Source organism: Protomyctophum parallelum, assembly GCF_964188405.1.
Source record: "Protomyctophum parallelum genome assembly, chromosome: 4".
In the NCBI taxonomy this organism is placed as follows: Eukaryota; Metazoa; Chordata; class Actinopteri; order Myctophiformes; family Myctophidae; genus Protomyctophum; species Protomyctophum parallelum.
In genome coordinates, this window is record NC_139700.1 from 53390472 (window position 1) to 53414561 (window position 24090).

General features: G+C 46.1%; 1 protein-coding gene across 1 annotated transcript in view; it reads left to right on the forward strand.

The window, feature by feature from the left end:
* afg3l1 (AFG3-like AAA ATPase 1) overlaps window positions 1-6111 on the forward strand; it is a 38275-nt gene extending 32164 nt beyond the window's left edge. Inside the window, exons 14-16 of the mRNA XM_083763622.1 lie at window positions 276-476; window positions 1504-1698; window positions 5447-6111. Of these exons, the coding sequence (XP_083619748.1) occupies window positions 276-476; window positions 1504-1698; window positions 5447-5665 (615 nt within the window). The 3' untranslated portion in view covers window positions 5666-6111. The remainder of the gene's footprint in view (window positions 1-275; window positions 477-1503; window positions 1699-5446) is intronic.
* Window positions 6112-24090: the final 17979 nt, after the last annotated feature.

Genomic DNA, 24090 nt, shown 5'->3' on the forward strand with positions numbered 1-24090 from the left:
GGGAACCCATTTTGGTGTCAGCATCATGTTATGCTTTAGCTATTGAAAAATAGCAGATCTACAAGCTCATATCGCGCCACTGAGTGGCGCGATACGAGCTTGTAGGTCTGCTATTTTTGAAAAATCGACAAGAACGACTGACATTTTTATAGAATCTGATCTCAGGTCAGAATGGGTTCATCAGACCAGTGTGTGTGTCCATGTGGAAACCTCGTATGAATCTGATCTCAGGTCAGAATGGGTTAATAACATCCCTATTCTTGTGTGCGCTGCAGGTGTCCATCATCCCGCGGGGCAAAGGGCTGGGCTACGCCCAGTACCTCCCCAAGGAGCAGTACCTCTACACCAAGGAGCAGCTGTTCGACAGGATGTGCATGATGCTGGGGGGGCGCGTGGCCGAGGAGGTCTTCTTCGGGAAGATCACCACGGGGGCTCAGGACGACCTGAAGAAGATCACCCAGTCGGCCTACGCTCAGGTACTGTACGCCCATCCGTCACCCCCCAGGCCCGGATTAACCCATTCTGGGGGTCGGGGGAGCCCCTTTGGTGTTTTAACACTTATACCGCCATTGCCGAAGTCCTTTGTCAATTGAAGCCTAATTTTGATACTGACGCTTAACGCCATTGCCGATGCCCTTCGGCAATTGCGCTTTTATAGTGCATTCGATCAAGCGACCCATAATGCTACTCACGTTAGCCGGTTAGCTAGCTGTGTTGTTAGCACAACACTGGATCGTCCATCTTAGATCGCTGTCGCCATAATAATCCATTCTATCCATTTCTTTCAATCGCCTGTATCTCCTTTTCCTTGTCCCAGATGGCATTTTTGGTCAAAACGACATTTCTTTGACGGCACAGAGCCGACGATATGGTGCTCCCCAGAGCCCCGGTCTGGATTCATATTGTCAACAAGGCTGGCCCAGCTCCGTGTAGATTCCCAGTTTAGGTCTACTGCTAACTGACCGAAAATGGCGGCTTTTCAAAATAAGAGCTCAAATTCAAAAAATGCTGGCGTGAATTCAATAAATGCTAGCGGGCAATGGCTTAAGCATTATGTCATACTTTAGCTATTGAAAAATAGCAGATCTAGGTCTACTATTTTTGAAAATAGCCGGGGCGCCTGATGGAGGAGAAAGGAACTGGTTGGAATAACGTGTTCCTTCCACACGCTATACGTCCAACCAGGGAAACTTCCCCCTGTCAGGTGTAAAGGAGCAACTTGGACACTCAGGCATGAAGGAAGCATGAGTTCAAGTCCGTTGCTCTCCCCTTGTCCCCCATATATGGGGACTAGGTTGGCGGAGGGTGTGTAGAGCCCAGGATCACATTAGATGATTGACACAGGGGTGAAAAATGGGTTACAAAATCGTGGGATAAAAAAAAATATATATAAAAAAAGAGTAAAAAAAACCCCCAAAAGATCCAACCCTTCATCACCGCTATAGGTGTCATTGTCCCTGTGCGGTCGGGGCTCAACCTTCTGCTCTCGTTGTGGTTCCTCAGGTGGTGCAGTTCGGGATGAGCGACAAGGTGGGCCAGGTGTCGTTCGACCTGCCGCGGCAGGGCGAGGTGGTGATGGAGAAGCCCTACAGCGAGGCCACGGCCGAGATGATCGACCAGGAGGTCAGGGAGCTGGTGGACCGCGCCTACCGACGGACCATGGAGCTGGTCCTCGAGAAGAAGGAGCTGGTGGACATGGTGAGAGAGAGGGAGGGGGAGAGAGGGAGGGAGGGAGGGAGGGAGAGGGAGGAGAGAGGGAGAGAGGGGGGGAGGGGGAGAGGGAGGGAGGGAGGGAGAGAGAGGGGGAGGGAGAGGGGGAGCTGGTGGAACGCGCCTACCGCCGGACCATGGAGCTGGTCCTCGAGAAGAAGGAGCTGGTGGACATGGTGAGAGGGAGGGAGGGAGAGAGGGAGGGAGGGAGGGAGAGGGAGGAGAGAGCTGGTGGACCGCACCTACCGCCGGACCATGGAGGGAGGGAGAGAGAGAGGGAGAGAGGGAGGGAGGGAGGGAGAGAGAGAGAGAGAGAGGGAGGGAGGGAGGGGGAGAGGGAGAGGGAGGGAGAGAGAGGGAGAGAGAGAGAGGGAGGGAGGGAGAGAGAGGGAGGGAGGGAGAGAGGGGGAGAGGGAGGGAGAGAGGGGGAGAGGGAGGGAGAGAGAGAGAGAGAGAGAGGCCCGCCCGCCCGCCAGCGAGAGAGAGAGAGAGAGAGACCTGCCTGTGCCAGTCAGTCATGTGCGAGAGATTTATTCACTCCCAATCTGCATTTCAAGCATTGGGAGCTTGTAGATCGGCTATTTTCAGCATGCAACAAAGTGTAAAATGAGTCTTGAGTGTAAAAATGAGTCCCTTCCTTTTAGATTTTAGTCTAGTTTTTATTTGTTTTAACGAAATCGTCAGTATATTTAGTCTTAGGGCGCTTTCACACCCAAAGTTCGCTTAGAAGGTCCGGATCAAGGACCAAGGACCAAATATTTAGATTTTGGTCCGTTTGGTGTTCACACTGGACTTTGTAAAGCGTACCAAATATGTAAACAAGTGACACATGGACATGTTAAAGGGACACTTCACCCTTTTTGCAAAATAATATATGTTAATGACGTTTAGAAGCTTTAGAACACTTTCCTGGGGGTCTTTATGTGTGTAATATGTGGTTTTAGATCTTTTAGATTGTAGCAGTGAGCCCGGTGTCTCTGATGTCATGGACACTGGGCTCACTTCCTTCCTGGACTACATGTTGTCTCTAAGACAGCCCTCCCCCTATCCACAAGGAGGAGCAGTGCACCAAAGAATGATGGGAATTGTAGTCCAGGAAGGTAGTGAGACCAGTGTCCATGACATCAGAGACACTGTGCTCACTGCTACAATCTAAAATAATCTAAAACCACATATTACACACATAAAGACCCCCAGGAAAGTGTTCTAAAGCTTCTAAATGTCATTAACATATTTTTTTTGCAAAAAGGGTGAAGTGTCCCTTTAAGCGAACCGAATGGTGAAAAAAAAGAAAAGGTAATTTTACGATGGAGGGAAATAGAACATGAGGGGAAATCACTGTCTACAATTTCTGGGCGCAACCTTCAGTCTCACACAGAGAGAGAAGAGAACACAGCAACAACCTGCTATTGCATTCATTCTTATTCATTATTTTATTAGCCAAATAAGAGCAACAGATGAACAGAGGAGCAGGTGTTTGAACAATAATGTGATTGCTGCTGATGTATACAATTCACGGAGACGTGTAGGCTATAGCCTACATTCCCTACAACAAGGTATCCCCGATAAAAAAGACTTTTCTTCCATGTGTGCACCTTAACCCGATTAGATATATGTTATGCGCATCAAATCGGCGGGCATTTATTTCCATGTCCTCTTATGGTTTAAACTTGAAGGTGGTCAGTTAGTATTGAGCTTCAAGTCAGAACAGCTCCGCTGCAGCTAATTGAGTTGACCTAGTTTTACGTCTTTTGCTATAGTGATGCAATCAATTAATCATTTGGGACCACCTGCTTATTTAACATTTGCTCCATTCCATTGGCTCTTTCTCTATTTACGTGCGGCCGTGCACTAGAGCGAGACAGGATGATTTTAAATATTTCTCTGTCTCTGCGTCTCTCCCATATAAATATATGGGGTCTCTCCCCCCCATGTGCGCGCGCCCCCACACACACACACACACTCTCTATTTTATGACAGATTCTGACAGTAAAAAGGAGAGTTGAAAGAAACACTCTCACATGAAGGCTCATGCATCGCATGCTTCGTCATAACTTTTCGTGGCGGCGGCGGTGCATGCTTAAACAGATCTACAATCATCTTACATCATGTACCATACTGTACATACCATTCCGTGTCGATAACTTGTACATCTGTTATTTTTGCGCATGTGAACCTCGAACGCTGCCATTAAATTTGCGCTGCGCCTCGGCCTCTATGTATGCGTCTACTCTACTATTAAAATCAGACAGCTAGCTGTCATATCGATAGTGATCCCCGTAAAAAATACATGCTTTTAGAACTAATTATTAATGCAGCTTCATAACTGCCGACGCCCGACGGCTATTTTGGCTATCGTCCTGTATTTGGTCCTCTATAAAGTCCGAATGCAAATTTCACACCAGTAACGAACCGCACCGTGGTTCGTTTGGAAGCGAACCGAGTCCGGCCTTTTTTAGCGGACCATGGTTCGTTTCTTTGATCCGCACCAGAGTTCGGATGCACGTTTCATTTTCATTTCATTTCATTTTATTTCGCACATGGCGTATCACAATACAGTACAAATCATAATAGATAACAATTCATTTGTCTTACATACTTCATTTGTTTTTCATACCTATCTGATACACCCATGACGAAAAGGAGCAGGAAGAAGAATAAATTCTTATAAATACCTGCCCCCTTTTCACTCAAGTTAGTTTTTACTTTAATGATTGGCTCATACACATCCAAACAAAACAAACAAAAACAAAATAAAACAACAAAAAACTAAAGTAAGACAAAACAAGCAAGAAGTTGAGCAATGACACGTGCAAGAAATAATAGCTAACCTATTCGTCGGCTTCATATTGCCTAAATATTCGATTTTTGTAATTCATTTTAAATTGGCAAATATTTGTACAACCCTTTAAATTGTCATCCAGAGAATTCCACGTTCGGATTCCTGTTACCGAAGGACACATCAGTCTTTGAGTGGTCCGTGCAACTTTATGTTTAAAATCAAATTTCCTCCTACTATCCCCACTTTCTGAACTAGGTTCAAATAGCTGTTGTAAATGAACTGGTAATGTTTTGCTTTTTGCTCTGAACATAATTAATAAGGTTTGTAGCTTCACGACATGTTCAAGTTTCAATACCCTCGATTTTATAAATAGACCATTTGTGTGCTCTCTATAATGCACTTTGTGCATGATTCGTACTGCTCTCTTCTGTAATAAGTATAATGGTTTTGTGGTAGTCATGTACGTATTCCCCCACACTTCAGCACAATAACTAAGATATGGAGAAATTAGTGAAAAATATAATATTCGCATTGCTTCTTTTGCTAGCACATGCTTCACTTTGTTTAAAATAAAGATGCTCTTCGAGATCTTTTTCTTAACATGCGCTATATGGGATTTCCATGTTAATTTGTCATCCATTATTACACCTAAGAACCGAAATTCTGATACTCTTGCGAGTATCAGAATTTCGGTTCTTAGGTGTAATAATGGATGTTCACACCAACCGAACCAAAGGGGTAAGCGGGTAACCATGGTTCGTTTTAAACAAACCAAACATGTCCGGTGTGAAAGCGCCCTTAGTTTTAGTCACCATAGCTTACCGGTAGTTTTCATTTAGTTTCCATTTATAGTTTTCGTCAGTGGAAAAAAAGGTAGTCGACGAAACATTTTTCGTCTTAAGTTTTTAGTCGACACAAAATCTAAATCCCCGCTCCTCTGCTCCGTCCTCCCAGGTGGGGAAGCGTCTCCTGGAGAGGGAGGTGTTGGACAAGGCGGACATGCTGGAGCTCCTGGGCCCGCGGCCCTTCGAGGAGAAGTCCACGTACGAGGACTTTGTGGAGGGCACCGGCAGCTTCGAGGAGGACACCAGCCTGCCTGAGGGCCTCCGAGACTGGAACCGGGAGAGGGAGGACTCTGCCCCGGCGCCGGCACAGGAGAAACAGGCGGCGTAAAGGACAAAAAAAAGGACAAAAACCCCCGGACCCCCCATTCATACCTGAAATGACATGAATGCGTCTCATAATCCAGATTGACGCTTTGTTTTAGCTCGGTGACTCTGGACCTGCGAGGGATTGTGAAGTTGTGACGTGACAATTTAAGGACCTTTTTGTAATACCTAAACACCATTGATCAAAGGTAATCATCAAAGGTAATCCACAGACATTGGCCAAATTGTTACATTATATATTTAAAGGGGAATACCACTCATTTTCAACATTTTACTATGTCATTAATATACCTTAAAGCTGTTGTGTGGAAATAATAAAAAAAGTTCCCCCATTCAGTGTTTCCTAGAACTGGAGGTATGTTAATGACATAGTAAAATGTTGAAAATGAGTGGAATGCCCCTTTTTTTTAAATGGCAAAAGCTTATTAAAATAATAGCAGATATCTACAAGCTCACAACGCCTTATTGCATTCTGTGGAACCGAGTCAAACTATATAGTGTATATAGTTTATAGCTTGTACGTCAGCTATTACAAAACATCCTCTAATGGAGGTCCCTGGCACGCTATTTTCAGATGGGGGGGGGCAGTCATATGATAGATAGAGATTTTATTAACCCATTCTGACCTGAGATCAGATTCATACGAGGTTTCCGCCGGACACACACTGGTCTGATGAACCCATTCTGACCTGAGATCAGATTCTAAAAATGTCAGTCGTTCTTCGATTCTTTTTTCAAAAATAGCAGACCTACAAGCTCGTATCGCGCCACTCGGTGGCGCGATACGAGCTTGTAGATCTGCTATTTTTTCAATAGCCAAAGCACGACATGATGCCGACACCAAAATGGGTTCCCGGTCAGAATGGGTTATTAAAGTGTCCTACATCATAGGATGCCCAGCCCGCACGGGCTTACAAGACACTCACAAAATTGTACATATATAATGATACATAATATACAAATGGACAGTAAAGGTGGTCGCACACCGGCCGCGTTTTTCGGAAAACCGATGGAGAAACCGCCGCTTAAAAATCCGAATTTGCGCCCGGTGTGTGGAGACCTTTACTCATGGATACATCGTTCTCCAACTCAACTGCCATGCCTTCTCTATGAATTTTACAAAAACAAAAACTTCATTACTGAACAACCAATTTAACCCATTCTGACCTGAGATCAGATTCATACGAGGTTTTCCACTGGACACACACTGGTCTGATGAACCCATTCTGACCTGAGATCAGATTCTAAAAATGTCAGTCGTTCTTCGATTTTTCAAAAATGGCAGACCTACAAGCTCGTATCGCGCCACTCGGTGGCGCGATATGAGCTTGTAGATCTGCTATTTTTCAATAGATAAAGCATAACATGATGCTAACACCAAAATGGGTGCCCGGTCAGAACATAAAACGCCTCAGACATCCAAAACAGATCTGGGTTCTTATCCTGATTTATTTTTTCAAATAAAATGTTTCTTAAATCATGGTATCAGACATGATACCATGACAAGCATTATGATAAGTCGTATGCATGTCAGTTTGTGGGTCCTTGACATGAAGATGTTTGAGAACGACCGGTCTGGTTGGTGTTCAATTCTGGGGCAATACAGAATTCAGGGGAAATGGCAGATTGTCATGCCTTGTTGAGCCTGTAAGATCGGCTCTCTAAATGGCAGATTGTCATGCCTTGTGAGCCTGTAAGATCGTCTCTCTAAATGGCAGATTGTCATGCCTTGTGAGCCTGTAAGATCGGCTCTCTAAATGGCAGATTGTCATGCCTTGTGAGCCTGTAAGATCGGCTCTCTAAATGGCAGATTGCCATTAGCCTGGTTAATAAACCAGACTAATATCGCACGGACCGCGGGATATTAGTCTGGGGAGGCTCAGCTTGGATTTCATTTCCAGGGGGGGCGGGTTGAAACATTTTCTCTTTGACGCAATTGGTCAGAGCTACTGTCAGTCAAAGGTCTCAAGCATTGAAAGTCACTGTACCAAAGCCCGCCCATATTGCATACCGTGTCCCGATTGGCCGCCCCCATTCCTCTGGTGTAGGAAATGGGCGTACAATTGCGCCTCTCCAGACCGTAATCCGCCGGCAGGCAAATCCTTTTTTGCCAACGGCTGATTCGGTCTGGTTTATTAACCAGACTAGGTTGTCATGCCTTGTGAGCCTGTAAGATCGGCTCTCTTTGGCGAAGAGATTTGATTGGTGGGGGAGAAAGGAACCAAGTATCCGCCCCTTTCATGACGATGTGAGACCCAGAAGTGAATTATTCCCCGTTCATTTTCTCCATAGACTTTTTCAAAAAGTATTTATTTAACCCATTCTGACCTGAGATCAGATTCATATGAGGTTTCCACTGGACACACACTGGTCTGATGAACCCATTCTGACCTGAGATCAGATTCTAAAAATGTCAGTCAATAGCAGACCTACAAGCTCTTAGGTAGTCACGACTCCAGTTGGCTTTGTCCGCGGCGTAAACGTCTTTCAGTAAATACTTTTTAAAATGACCGTGGAGAAAATAAAACGGGGAATCATTTCCTGGGCCCTGCCTGGTAGGGGGCGGGACTGCGACGCTCTATAGGTCGCGGTCAGCTAAAAGTAGTAGTGCTTTTAAAAGGCCTTCCCGTGGTTTCACACGGTCAGATGTTGGGACTTCTTTCTCCTCGTTAGATGCTGGGCTGCACTGCCTCATTATAATTCACCGTACCGTACTTTAGAAATAAGGCAAGTACTCAGTGGCGTAAATATCGACGGTGCAACCGGTGCCATGCACCAAGGCCCAGCGCCCCCAAGGGGCGCCCGGGGCCCCCAAGGGGCGCCCGGGGCCCAGCACCCCCTAGGGGCCCATGAAGGGGGAAGAAGAAGAGCGAGAGAAGTCTGGTTTCAGGGGCTATCGGTCGCAGGAAGAGTAACACCAAGGATTTGTCAGTGATGTCACTGACTGACTGGTTTATAAACGGCATCAAGTCCATACAACACTACCGCGTTGCATAACAGTGACATCACTGTCTACTCCTTGTTATCTTCACCACCTTGTTTCAATGTGTGTGTGTGTTCATGGCGCGCTGCGCTGCCTGTCAGCAGCACAACAAGCTCAGACTACTGTAGACTATTTTGTCACGTTCCGTCGCGCTAATGACACACTAGATGGGATTATTATGTCATGTCAGCAGTCCGCTTGGGTACAGTTCAAAGACTCGGTTGGGAAAATGACACAAATTCCATCCATGCACGCCAACACTGTTTCCACAACTAAGCGCAAGACGGGTTTGCGCCGCGGACAGAAGAAGAAGCTGTGCGGCGTGTTGGTGCGCAGCTGGTTTTTAGACAGCTGGTGGATGCCGGGAATTAAGCTCCACCTCCGCAGACGACTGACGCCGCGGAGGAGAGCGCGCTTCCCGGGAATCTGGCCGTCGTGCAAGTCGTCCGCGGAAAGTGGAGCTTCTTTTCCATCCACCAGCTGTCTAGAAACTGCGCAGCCGAGAACGTGGCTCTCGTGGCTCTTTAGATAGTGTGGCAGCACCTTAAAGCTCACCCAGGCCCTAGCCACTCCTTCCTCCCTTCCTAGTGGCAAACATGTATTCCGTCTCGCAGGTGTTGGCATTTTGGATTTGAGACTCATTTCGATTTTAATTTAACCCTTTTTTATTGCTACTAAAGTGGCCAAACGTGTCCATCTTGACCACCTATTGTGGGAGACGGTGCGTTTGATCGGATCGCAATTACACTGACATTTTAATGCATTTTATAGTGATTTACAAAGCGATCGCCCCCCCCCAAGGGCAGGACGTGTAAATTCCAGATGTAAAGTGGGAAAACTCCATTCCGGAAGGAATCATGCTGTTTTGTTGAATCTGTATGTTGGACTAATGACAATAGAGCACCGAAGTCCTGACGTAACTCGCTCATCCCGACGATTCCCCTGGTTCGCGGAAGTAATGTCTCTATGGAGAATAACATGGGGTGATCTTAATATCGTCTACTATAAGCGTTGTGGTCCAACAATAAACAAGCTGTCTCGGCGTTATTGTCATGGAGGTGTCTCTGTATCGTTTGCTACAGTCAGTCACTCATATATGATACAGTCTGCTTCTAGCGAAAATCTAACTAATTCAGCAGCAGTAACATTAGCGTTGTCTCTCAGTCAGTTGATTCTTCATATCCATATGAGTGAAGCGGCCGGGGTGACATGTTTATTTTTCAAACACAGTTGTTATATGAGGCGATCTCAAATCGCCTCAATGGGGATTTCAATGCAACTACGAAAATACATGAACCTGGGGACTGACGCCCTCTACTGAATGTGACGTCAGACTTCGGTGCTCTATGCTGGGTGGATCCTTTTTTTTTCTTCTTGTGTGTTTTTCTTTTCTTTTTTTCCTAGTTATTTGCTCAGAATGTGAATGTAACTTCATAGACCCTGGTGTCCGTATCGTGGGCTTGTTGTTATAGGTGACGATTGATTCATACACACAACATACTGTACCTTGTATGCCAGTCAGTGTTGCACGGCGAAAATAGCCAGTTTCTGTGAGCTTTTTTAGATTGGCTATTTTCGTTGCATGCCGGTTGGAGGTTTGAGGTCGTGTAGTTACGTGGCCGTGATGCAACTTAACCCATTCTGACCTGAGATCAGATTCTAAAAAATGTCTTCTACATCCTGACGGTTTTCTGAAAAAGCCATGTTTCTATGTCCGTCGTTCTTCGATCTTTCAAAAATAGCAGACCTACAAGCTCGTAGCGCGCTATGAGCTTGTAGATCTGATATTTTTGAATAGCTAAAGCATAGCATAATGCTAACACCAAAAGGGGTTCCCGTATAGGCAAGATATCTTCAATAGAGAAACCGTTGAAGATTAGAAACCGATTATTCAAATCTATTATCGTCGTTTACTTGAATTTGAACACTGAAACAGGTCTCCGTGTTACTCTTTCAGCTGGTGAACAAACGCAAAACAAAGGAGATTCTGACAATATTGCAACATGAGAAAACCTTGTACAGAATTGTATTTATTTTGAATTAAAAGTTAATTTGTTAATTTGATTCATTTAAAGTGTCATTTTCAAAGTGTATCTCGACAATCTCGTTGTCTTCAGCCTCTGACAGAAAGAACGCATGCTCGTTGTCGTTCTCGTTTGTTAAAGTCAAAGAATGTCTTTTCGATGACTTTTTATTTTTATACCATTTGAATCAGGAAGAAGATCCAAACTGGAAACGTGGATCAGAATTTTCAAATTGTAATCAACAGGAAGGTACCTTTTTTATTAATTATATTTAAAAAAAAATCACACCCGTGTGAACTGAGTGGTGCAACTCTCCTCTCCCCCTCCCTCTCATTAGCAGACAACAGTGCAGCACTATCTATATCTCCCTCTCTGTTTCTGGCACAACAGCGCCACTTTTGCCCCTACTGGTACTCGTAGTCACACACAGGTTAACACGGACATGGCTGTTCCTTGGAGTGGTTGCACCACTCAAACTGGTCAAAACTATATTTTTTTCTGTACAAGGTTATACATTCATAATCAACAGAAACTATAGAAGACATACCGCCAATATGTGTGCAGTTACATCATGGCAACTTGACGACTACACAACCAGCCTGCTAATCGCGCAGAAATACGTAGATATGCAACGGAATTGACAATTCCGCAGAATACACGACTGGAAAAGCCCCAACATCCGTACATATTCAGTATTTTAGCCGTGACGCGAGCGCCCCCTCCTGAGATACTTCCGGGTCCTACTTTTGTGTCGCTTTTGTGTCCCCATAGAGTTATACTGTGACGCTCCGTCGGACTAAATCTGAGACGAAAACAACCACGAAAGTCTCATTTTACCGCTTTCCTCGCAACAACAAAGCTGCGCTGCTCTCCAAAATCTGCCTGTGACAGGCCGTCTGCCCCACATGGAATACTATCGCCATTTTATTTGATTGTGTCAACTAAGTCCTCATTAATGCAAACTAGATTCAACATACTCAAGCCTGCACACATTCTAAATATCCCCCGAAATATTTTACAGAGCAAATGGACTGTTGCCACCTAAAATAATAATGATAATAATAGTCTTTATTGTCTCCACATCATATATTTTTGTTGTCATGGACACTTGTACAAAACATTAATAATTCTACACGAGTTGGAAGCATTAAGACCCATTTTAACCCTCTATGGCTTCCTTTCTGAAAAATAACGTCACTGTAAAAAGATTCACACGTTTAGATATTCTATTTACAATGGGATGTGGACGGGAGCTGGTGCCACTTGGACCCGGACGTAACGTAGCACTACAAAATGACGTCGGACTTAAATACTGAATACACGACTACTGACGGAGGCATGGCTTTCACAAACACGGAAGTGCCACGTGACGTCACCGTGTCTTCGCAATGCTCGACACGGCAACGCGTGTCATTGTTTTTTGGGAGGCATTTGTGTCGGGTACGGATTTTGATTTTCTTTTCACGGAATTGCAATTCCGTGCATAGCTATTAGCTATGAGGGAACTACGGATGAGCTTTTTCTTGTCGCCCGAATCCGCGTGTGCATATTTATAATCCGCCCGTCATCCGACCGCATTCACCCATTCTGACCTGAGATCAGATTCATACGAGGTTTCCGCCGGACACGCACTGGTCTGATGAACCCATTCTGACCTGAGATCAGATTCTAAAAAATGTCAGTCGCTCTTCGATTTTTCAAAAATAGCAGACCTACAAGCTTGTAGATCTGCTATTTTTAAATAGCTAAAGCAGGGGTTCCCAAACTTTTTTGGACCAGGTACCCCTTTTGGGGTAGATATTTTTCCAGGTACCCCCTCATCCTCGCAACACAGATAACAATATATTTACAACCACAAGCAGTGTTTCCTGCAGGAAAAAGCTTTGGCATGGTGCTGGGCGCAGGCCGCAGGGGGGCCTTCTTGCGTCGAACATTTTGATGAATTAATTAATTTGATTCAATAATTAATGAATAAGATTAATAAATTAAGATTAATTTGTATTATTGCTCTTGTATTGCTATTGGAGACACTGGGGGGACACTGGGCAGGCACTGGGGAGGCACTGGGGAGGCACTGGGGAGACACTGGGGAGGCACTCAGGGGGACACTGGGGAGGCACTGGGGAGGCACTGGGGAAGCACTCAGGGGGACACTGGGGAGGCACTCAGGGAGACACTGGGGAGGCACTCAGGGAGACACTGGGGAGGCACTCAGGGAGACACTGGGGAGGCACTCAGGGGACACTGGGGAGGCACTGGGAAGGCACTGAGGGGACACTGGGGAGGCACTGGGAAGGCACTGAGGGGACACTTCGGAGGCACTGGGGAGACACTGGGGAGCATGGGGAGGCACTCAGGGGGACACTGGGGAGGCACTGAGGGGACACTGGGGAGGCACTGGGGAGGCACTGAGGGGACACTGGGGAGGCACTGGGGAGACACTGGGGAGCATGGGGAGGCACTCAGGGGGACACTGGGGAGGCACTCAGGGGGGCACTGGGGAGGCACTCGGCTGGGCACTGGGGAGGCACTCAGGGGGGCACTGGGGAGGCACTCGGCTGGGCACTGGGGAGGCACTCAGGGGGACACTGGGAAGGCACTGAGGGGACACTGGGGAGGCACTGATGGGACACTGGGGAGGCACTGGGGGGACACTGGGGAGACACTGGGCAGGCACTCAGGGGGACACTGGGGAGGCACTCGGGAGGCACTTGGGAGGCACTCAGGGGGACACTGAGGAGGCACTGGGGGGAAACGGGGAGGCACTGGGGAGGCACTCAGGGGGACACTGGGGAGGCACTGGGGAAGCACTGAGGGGACACTGGGGAGGCACTGGGAAGGCACTGGGGAGGCGCTGGGGAGAAACTGCAGCCACTGGGGAGACATTGGGGAGGCACTGGGGAGACACTGGGGAGGCACTCAGGGGGACACTAAGCAGACACTGGGGAGGCACCATGGCGGACACTGGGGAGGCACTGGGCAGACACTGCAGGGCAGACACTGGGGTGGCACTTGGGGAGGTACTGGACATTTCATATCACACACACACCATGATTCACTAGCCCTTGAGGGGGCTTGGGGTACCCCCTGGCTATGCGTCGCGTACCCCTAGGGGTCCGCGGACCCCACTTTGGGAACCGCTGAGCTAAAGCATGACATGATGCTGACACCAAAATGGGTTCCCGTTCAGAATGGGTTAAAAGCTATACATTTATTTCCCGCATTATTTCACCCGCGGTTTATCCTGTATTAATGTATAATATATTTTAATGACCCAAATCCACCCTAAACTGCGGTTATCTGCGGCACGGTCTCTTAATGTCTGCGTATTTCTGCACGATGAGGTTGACACAACTCAAAAGAACCTCTACCAAAGTGTGATTGTGGTTTTAACCCATTTTGACCTGAGATCAGATTCTAAAAATGTCTTCTGGGTCTTATAAATGTCTTATAGGGGCAGCGGTGGCCGAACGGTTTGCGGAGCGGTCTTGATATCGGAAGGTCGCTAGTTCGTATCCCCGGACCGGCACGTTAAAATTACCACCGCTGAAGTGCCCTTGGGCAAGGCATTGAACCCCTACCATGAAATGTTCCATGAGCAGGGCCTGGCTGTAAACAAGTTCTTGAGCTTAGTCCAGTTACCCTGGGTAAACATAGTACCTTTCCTTTCCTTTCTACATCCTGACAGTTTTCTGAAAAAGCTATGTTTCTATGTCAGTCGTTCTTCCATTTTTCTAAAATAGCAGACCTACAAGCTCATGAGCTTGTAGATCTGCTATTTTTGCACCAAAAGGCGTTCCCGCCCCCAAAATGGGTTAAGGCTTATTGTTGGCAGAAAGTGAACCTTTGCCGTATGTGATCTGTACCGTGTGTGATCTGTACCGTGTGTGTTCTGTACCGTGTGTGTTCTGTACAATTTACAATTTACAATTTAGGCATTTAGCAGACGCTCTTAATCCAGAGCGACTTACATTTAGGCAAGAACAAAAGCATGGGAATACATCACATAAAAGCATTTATCATGAAACATGCGTAAGCTAAGAAGGTAACAGTGGAATATCTATATGATGAAACTATACATACACTATACATAATAAACTATACATATTCACTACTATGCTATACATATGTACTATGGCGTGCTATGACTATATACAATACAATTATAGTGCTGTCTACATAACATGCTATAAGTCTGTGTCAAATGCTATCTAAGCCAACAGAAATGCTATCTAAGGGGTTAGGGTAAGTGCTATGGGCCATGATGGAGTCTGAAAAGGTGGGTTTTCAGGCTACGGCGGAAGATTGGGAGTGATGCTGCAGTTCTGACTGCAATGGGAAGTGCATTCCACAGTTTTGGAGCCAGAAGGGAGAAGAGTTTGGGACGTGTGGAGCGTTGTCCCGGCGTTTTTAGTGAGGGTACTTCCAGTTTCCCTGCGTTGGCTGATCTGAGTGCGCGGGAGGGTTTGTAGGGTTCAATCATACTTGTAAGATATGGGGGAGCCATACCTTTGGTTGCTTTGAATGCCAGCATCAGAGTTTTGTATTCTGTGCGGGCAGCGACCGGGAGCCAGTGGAGGGAGCGGAGCAGGGGGGAGACATGTGAGAATTTTGGCTGGTTGAAGACCAAGCGAGCTGCTGCATTTTGGATCAGCTGGAGAGGCTTAAGTGCACATGCTGGTAGGCCAGTAAGGAGGGAGTTACAATAGTCGAGTTTTGACAAGACTGTTGTCTGGATTAGGAGCTGGGCTGATTCCTGGGTGAGGAACGGTCTAATTCGTCGTATGTTATAGAGTGTGAACCTACATGATCGAGTGACAGCTGTGATGTGAGCTTTGAACGAGAGCTGACTGTCCAGGACAACACCAAGATTCCTGGCTGTTGGGACAGACGTTACCAGGGCGTTGTCTACGGAAATAGTTAGCTCCTGCATAGGCATACCATGTGTGTTCTGTACCGTGTGTGTTCTGTACAGTAGGATATATAGCCTAAAGCACTGGTCACTAGCGATGCTCACATTTCACATTGTGTTCCTCATTATCGCCATGTTTTCATTTTCCATAACGAAGTGCAGTAACAGTCGTGTATATTTGAACCGCTTGAAGAGATGAGTCTCTAGTCTGCATACATATTTATTTTATTGAAAGTGTAATCAATCCTTTTATTATGACTGACGGAGATTCTCAGCCTCCCGATTAAGAATAAATGAGTATGAGAAATGGTCTCTAACTTACCTATAACTATAACATAACATGAATTAGTTTTGTTGAATGCTTTTATTGGGGTCCCACAGACAAAAGCGTTGAGAAACCCAGAGGATGTACATGCATAAAGTGAGTTTAATATTTAACATGGTACATAAAACCATAATGCAATCAGATCAGACTTTCTGTTTGGATGTATGTGCTGTCAAGGCCACAAAGTAGTTCCCCCCCCCCCCCCCCCTCACTCGGTAGGCATTCCCGCAGAACCTCTGGCCGTGTATGATGGCGGTGGCTCAGGGGTAGAGTGCCTGGATGGTAACCGCAAGGTTGCCAGTTCGAACCCGGGCTCCCCCAGAGTTACTGTCGAAGTGTCCTTGAGCAAGACACTGAACCCCTAATTGCTCCCGATGTGCTAGTTGGTGCCTTGCATGGTTTCCGCTGCCATCTGTGTATGAATGTGTGTGTGAATGGGTGAATGTAATGCACAATCTCTGTAAAGCGCCTTGGATAAAGGCGCTATATAAATGCACCATCTTATGACGACGTCACATATCGCATATACCTCTATTCACCTGTTTCCTAGGCTGTGTGTGTCCCACTTCCTGTCGATTGGACCCAATGAAACTGGTCAGAAGTGGAACACACACACAGTCTAGGAAACGGGTGAATACATTGCGGACACATTGATAAAAATAAGTTGTTACATTTCCTTCTGAGTCTAGCTTTTTTTCCCCCCTTGAACTTGTGCCTCTAGCAATGTAAATGACCACAATTTACAATTTAGCAGACGCTCTTAATCCAGAGCGATTTACATTAAGCAAGAATGTCATAAATGTGAAAATGCACATGATTGAATTACTCTAGGTACGCAGTAGGCGTACTTTACCTTCAGTTTGCTATTAGTGGAGGATATTAAGTCAATATTTCATGAGAATCGTTCACTTTATGGTACAAGCACCAAAATTGGCACACGAGTGCTTCGGAACCTACTCTCTCAGAAAAGTACGTTGTCCACTTAAAAAAACAAAATGGACACCATTTTTCAAGATGGCCGCCAAATGAAAAAGGCCATTTGTGGCGGTTCTGGACAACCGTTGGTCCGACCGACTCGAGACCGGGCACTGCACTCCCTGTGGGTGTGTGGAACGTGTGTGTCGAATTTGAAGTTGGTGGGGCGAACGGTTCTCGAGTTACGTGGATTACAGACGTACACACACACAGAATTTGTGCAATTAGCAGATCATTGGAACGGTTGTTCGCTTGGTGATACAAGGGTGACATTTGCCGTGAACATTCCTTTGGTCAACTCTTTAACTTTTTAAACCGAGCCATCCAAAAATCCAATATGGCGGTGATATTTCAAGATGGCCACCAAAATTAGACTGGTTTTGCATTTCAGCATATATTTGGCTATACCTTTGTGATGTACTATACCATACTACTGTATAATACTGTACGGCACTGTAGGGCATCATACTGTACCATACTGTACAGTACAGTACAGTACAGTACAGTACTGTACCGTACAGTACCGTACTGTACAGTACTGTACCATACAGTACTGTACCGTACTGTACCATACTGTACCGTACTGTACCTTACTGCATGGTATCATACTGTACCATACTGTACCGTACTGTACTGTACTGTACCGTACTGTACCATACTGCATGGTACCGTACTGTACCTTACTGTATGGTATCATACTGTACCATACTGTACCGTACTGTACTGTACTGTACTGTACTGCATGGTACCATACTGTACTGTACCGTGCCGTACTGTATCATACTGTACTGTACCATACTTTATGGTATCATACTGTACCATGCCGTACCGCACGTTACTGTACCGTACTGTACTTTACCATACTGTACTGTAACATACTATAGTGTACTGTACAGTACCGTGTGTGTGTGTGTGTGTGTGCACGTGCAGGGAAAAGGGGAGGGGTCGGTTAATGTGGAAATTGTAATGTAATTTGTGTCACAGTGAAATGTTGTGCAAAAACAGTATGTCATACAAAAGCAATATTTGTACAGTAAATATGACATGGATGCAATGTAGTGCAGATGGATTTCTGTGGCATGCATCATTTTTTGTGCATAGAGAGATGTGTGCTAACGGAGTGATTTGGTAGGAGAAGTCGGACGGATAAACAGACATATTGCTTTGCATCCCCTATAGTAGTAGGAGCTAGGATGAGCATCAAAACTATATATTTTAAATACTTTTCATTAGCACAATTTTACATTCCATAGGGCTGGACCACACATGGACCCCATTTGGTTTTGTTTTCTGCATCTTCCTCTGTGACCTGCCACCTTCATGTCATCTCTCACAGCATCCTTAAACCTCGTCTTTGGCCATCCTCTTACCTGGCAGCTACATCTTCAGCATCCTTCTCCCAATGTACCCTCATCCCTCCTTTTCACATGTCTAAACCATCTCAACCTCACCTCTCTTGCTTTATCCCCAAACCTTCTAACCTGGGCTGATCCTCTAATTCAGTAATTTCTGATAATGTCCTTCCTTTTCACTCCTAATGAGAACCATAGCATCCTTAATTCTGCCACCTCCAGCTGTGCCTCCTTTTCATCAGTGCCACCGTTTCCAACCGTACGGCATGGCTGGTCTCACTACCATCGTATACATCTTCCCTCTCACTGGTAGCCTTCTGTCACAAATAACTCCTGACACATACATAATATGTCCCATATTCTCAATACATTGGCTTCCCTTGCTAGAACATTTCCATCTCTATACTCACCTTAACCTGTTACACTACTGTCTGGTCAATTGGTACAAATAATTTTCTCCCTCCCTCACCATCTCTCTTTGCACTTACTGTACATCTCATATAGCCCTGACCACTTCTTAGCCCACACCACCTGACATCACATCTCTCTCTTCTTACCCATCATCTAAAAAAAAAACCCAATGGGCATTGCCCATTGACATATATTCAAGTCTGTGTGTGTGTCTGTACATCTGTAATCCACATAACCCAAGAACCGTTCGCCCCACCGACTTCAAATTCGACGCACACGTTCCACACACCCACAGGGAGTGCAGTGCCCGGTCTCGAGTCGGTCGGACCCACGGTTGTCCAGAACCGCCACAAAAGGCCCTTTTCATTTGGCGGCCATCTTGAAAAATGGTGGCCATTTCGTTTTTTCAAGTGGACAACGTACTTTTCTGAGAGAGTAGGTTCTGAAGCACTTGTGTACCAAATTTGGTGCTTGTACCATAAAGTGAACGATCGTGTCATTAATATCCTCCACTATATACCTACATAATACTTTCATTGATCACCCTAACATATTATGCTACTACAGAGAGTTTTCATATTCCATTCCAATTGGCTATGACTGTTATGGGCACTGGCGTTCAACACCTCTGTGTTCTGGGGAGAGGAGTGCACTTTTCTAATGTCGGTAAGTGTACTTTCAACTCCACCTTTCCTCTTACTACTTCTAACTTGCGGGGAATGGTTTTGGGGTCCACTGATGGGGATAACATATTGTGATAAAGTTGTCAACTTAGCATAGACCAGGGTTGGGCAACTAGCGGCCCCCACCTTCACTTAATGTGGCCCTCAGGTTAATATCAGAATACTAATATAATATTGGTTCCAGCTGTTTACAATTCCACGACATGCAAAACATGACCCGCTTTAATTACTTCAGTCTAAATCAGTAGCTCAATGCTCAACACACGTATAAATTAAAGGCATTTGAAATGACATAAAAATGTAGATTTTCAGGATTCCAATTCGAATATAGCAAAAAATAGCTGATCTACAAGCTCAAAACGCGTCGCAGCGCGGCGCGTTTTGAGCTTGTAGATCGGCTATTTTTGCTACGACAGTAAAATATGGCCCTAGGGAGTGAGTGTGGAAATATAGTGGCCCTCTCCATCGTCAAAGTTGCCCACCCCTGGCATAGACCACTGGTTCTCAACGTGGTAACTCTTGAGAGAAAGAGTGGTCCAATTGGTTCCATTTTATTTGTACGCTCATGTTGTGTTCACACAGGGCAGATTAAACGATGCAGTCTAGGTGGTTCGGGCATCTGGTTAGGATGCCTCTCGGGCGCCTCCCTAGGGAGGTCCTCGACGCACGTCCCATTGGGAGGAGACCCCCGGGGGGGGGGGGGGGGTGGGGGGGGGGCAGACCAAAGCGCAGTTGGAGGAAACACATCGACTCACTGGCCTTGGAACGTCTCGGAATCCCCCACAGGAGGAAGTCACTAATGTTGCTCTGCATGGAGAGGGAAGTCTGGAGCACTCTGGTGGAGCTGTTTGTATGTCAGTGTTGTTCTCGTCGACTAAAACTAAGACTAAAAATGTTCGTCGACTACCTATTTTCACTGACAAAAACTAATGGGAACTAAATGAAAACTAAGCTACGATCACTAAAACTAAGACTAAATATACTGACAATTTCGTCTACAAATAAAAACTAGACTAAAATGTTAGGAAGGGACTATAGTGGACAAGAGATCCAGTATAAGTTATTTTACACTTGGTTGCATGCTGAAAATAGCCAATCTACAAGCTCACAAGTGTAAAAACAGTCATTACGACAGCATCAAGGCCCGCCAAAATACATTTTAGTCGACTAAATCACCTGTATATTCAGTCGACTAAAATCTTATGACATTTAGTCGACTAAAACTAGACTAACAATAAAACATTCCGGGTGACTAAAACTAAATGAAAACTATTCAAAAGACTAAAACTAAAATAGAAATTTGATGCCAAAAACAACACTGCTCTCTCAGCGTGTTCATTTCCTTCTCCAGCTGTTGCCCAATCAGCTTGGCCGACTTGGCCATCGCGACGTCCTGCTTGTTGCACGCCACGACGAGAGCGGGCCCGGCGTTCCCGCGTATCGCGGCGTCCGTCGGTCGGTCAGCAGAACGTAAAGGAACTACGTCTCCACGTCTCTACGTGGAACTACGTCACCACGTCTCTCACCACCTCCTTCCGGAAGACGGCGGCGCTGTCCACCACGGACACGATGGCCCTCGTCGCCGTGGACTTGAACTTCTCCACGGCCTGAACACTTCCGGGACAGCATGCCGAGTGAACAGCAGGGTCTTTCCGGAGTCGCACATTCCCGCCAGGATCACCACCGCGGCACCACCTCTCCTTCCCGCCGTCGTCGTCTTACCCAGTGGCGTGCACAGACACTTGGGGGTGCTAGAGCACCCCCTGCCCTTTTGGCAATTTTGCTCTTAAAAAAAAAATTGTAGTGTGTGGACCATGCGGTGACATTGATCAAATCTTGATAAAAACGCTTCTATTATTTAGGCCCCCACAATCTAAAGCTATATGTTTCTATGTCAGTGGTTCTTCGATAAAATAAAAATAGCAGACCTACAAGCTCGTAGCGCGCCACCGCTATTTTTCAATAGCTAAAGCACCAAAATGGGTTCCCGCCCCAAAATGCGCTGCACAAGGTGCCCTTTTTTTTCACTTGAGCACCTGCCCCTCTAAATGTCTGTGCACGCCACTGGTCTTACCGCCGTGTAGATACTTCAGGAAAACAGAAGTGACGACGACGACTAACAGAGCAACGATGAAACCGATGATGAGCGCCGGAGATTCGGACATCTCTCCTCTCCGTCCAGGAGCGGCAGTTTGTTGTTAAAGAAGTCCATATAGACTGTAACGGGTCGAAGTGAATGTGAAAGTACCTCACACCTTTATATATAGACTATAGCCAGAGGCCACGGCGTACTGAATACAGAGAAAACGTGTGTCATTAGTCAGAAGGTTCATTGTTCCGAAATTACTATCCCCATCTCTAACCCTAACCTAAACCTAACCGCAAGCACGGGAGCAAACCTAAACCTAACCGCAAGCACGGGAGCAGTGCATGTTCGGACTAACGGGACTTCGGATCTATGGGAAGGTCCCTTGGAAATGGTGTATTTTTGTATATAGCGCCTTTATCCAAGGCGCTTTACATAGCTTGCGCATTACATTGACCCATTCATTCAGTCATCGATGGCGGCGGAAACCATGCAAGGCACCAACCAAGCACATCAGGAGCAATTAGGGGTTCAGTGTCTTTCTCAAAAAGACACTTCGACTAAGAATGAAGCCGGGACCACTGCTGCGTTGGCTATTATGGGATATGGATATGGGCTTGGTGTGGTGGGGTGGGGTAAAAAAAAACAACAACATGAGATTAAATCATGGCTGTTATTTAGGCCTAAGGGCTTGGTTTAGTTTGTTGCACAATACTATACGCATAACTAATTTAATCAAGTCTTTAATAGTCATTATCTAAGTGAAATAATATGCTATAGTCACGCAAGGGTGTGCCCAGAAGGTAGATCGCGATCTAGATCACAATGGCTGTGCAGGTAGACCACATGACATGCCCCAAAATATATATCATTAACCCATTCTGACCGGGCACCCATTTTGGTGTCGGCATCATGTCATGCTTTAGCTATTGAAAAATAGCAGATCTACAAGCTCATATCGCGCCACCGAGTGGCGCGATACGAGCTTGTAGGTCTGCTATTTTTTTTTTTATCGAAGAGCGACTGACATTTTTTAGAATCTGTTCCCAGGTCAGAATGGGTTAATCAGACCAGTGTGTGTCCGGCGGAAACCTCGTATGAATCTGATCTCAGGTCAGAACGGGTTCAAAAAATACAAATGCATTACAAATACAAAGTCATATTATACAAATAACTACGAATTCCATTTTCCTCTCTCTCTATTTCCCATTCCCAGTGTGTTTGTCTTATAGTATGTAACGCCAGTGCTGCATGTTTTCAGCAATGGGATAATACTTTTTTGGGTGAGCATATACTGTAGATCTTGTTGAGCTGGTTATTGTGAAAGTAGCTCTTAAGTCAAAAAAGTGTGGGCACCCAGTCCCCTGTTGACAGGTTCCAGAGCTCAGCAAACGCTGAGAACCTCTGATCCATTCCTATCCCACGGTTAACCCAATATGTTGTTGTCTTCATGTTGACTGATATACTGACAGTATCTGATGTATCAGCGAGCAGACACATGCCATTTAGACGAGAAGACAATCAGCCTCAGGTCTTAATGGTGGTTGTGTGTTAAAGCTATATTCAGTGATTTCACTTAATTCAAATATCACTTGTTTTGTTGTGATAATTAATCCTCCCTATACTGTAGAGTGTGCTGCTGACCATATAAGGAGTTCCTCCCCAGTTAACACCTGGGGTAAAAAACTAAACGTGGGTTTAGCTTTTGGCTATAATGGACCAGCCATCATCCAATCAGGATAGAGAGGGGCCTGACGCCATGATCGAGCGGGGGCGGGCCTTGGTGTGCGCGCTGTTGGCCTGTTGTGTGTGTGTGTGTGTGTGTGTGTGTGTGTGTGTGTGTGTGTGTGTGTCGTGCTGTAGAGCGTGCATGTGTACATCTTGTTACCGGAGCGGACCGTTTGTTTTTCCAAATCACTGAATGCTCCTTTAACTTGGAACTGCAAGCTGTCTCCCAACTACATGGGCCAAGATCAGCAGTGGTGATTGATTAATTAATCAGAACCACATTTCCTTTAGGCATTTATTTCACACGTTCCAATATTTGTTGATATTACCTGCGACCAAAGTCGTAAATTAAGGGGGTAACTTTGCAGTGGTTTCCCCCCCCACACTGTGTGCGGAACGCCCTGCCCTCGGCGATAAAACATGCTGAGTCTGTTGGCAGTTTTATCCCACGATTTTGTAACCCATTTTTCACCCCTGTGTCAATCATCTAATGTGATCCTGGGCTCTACACACCCTCCGCCAAACTAGTCCCCATATATGGGGGACATGGGGAGAGCAACGGACTTGAACTCATGCTTCCTTCATGCCTGAGTGTCCAAGTCGCTCCTTTACACCTGACAGGGGGGAGTTTCCCTGGTTGGACGTAGCGCGTGGAAGGAACACGTTATTCCAACCAGTTCCTTTCCCCTCCATCAGGCGCCCCGGGCTGGCCAGGGGGAGGCAGTTTAGGGACCAGGATTACTGCATGTTTTTTGTGAGGGTACCTACCCTATAGGGGACACGGGGAGAACATGCAAACACACAGAAAGGCCCTTTCGCCAACCCCCGCCTTCGGCTATGGGCACTGATGACGCGGAGGAGGAAACACGCCGCCAGCACCCACAGCGTCCCGAGCGGGAATCGAACCCATAGGACCTTCTAGCTGTGCCTTGTTTTAATGAGCATTGTGC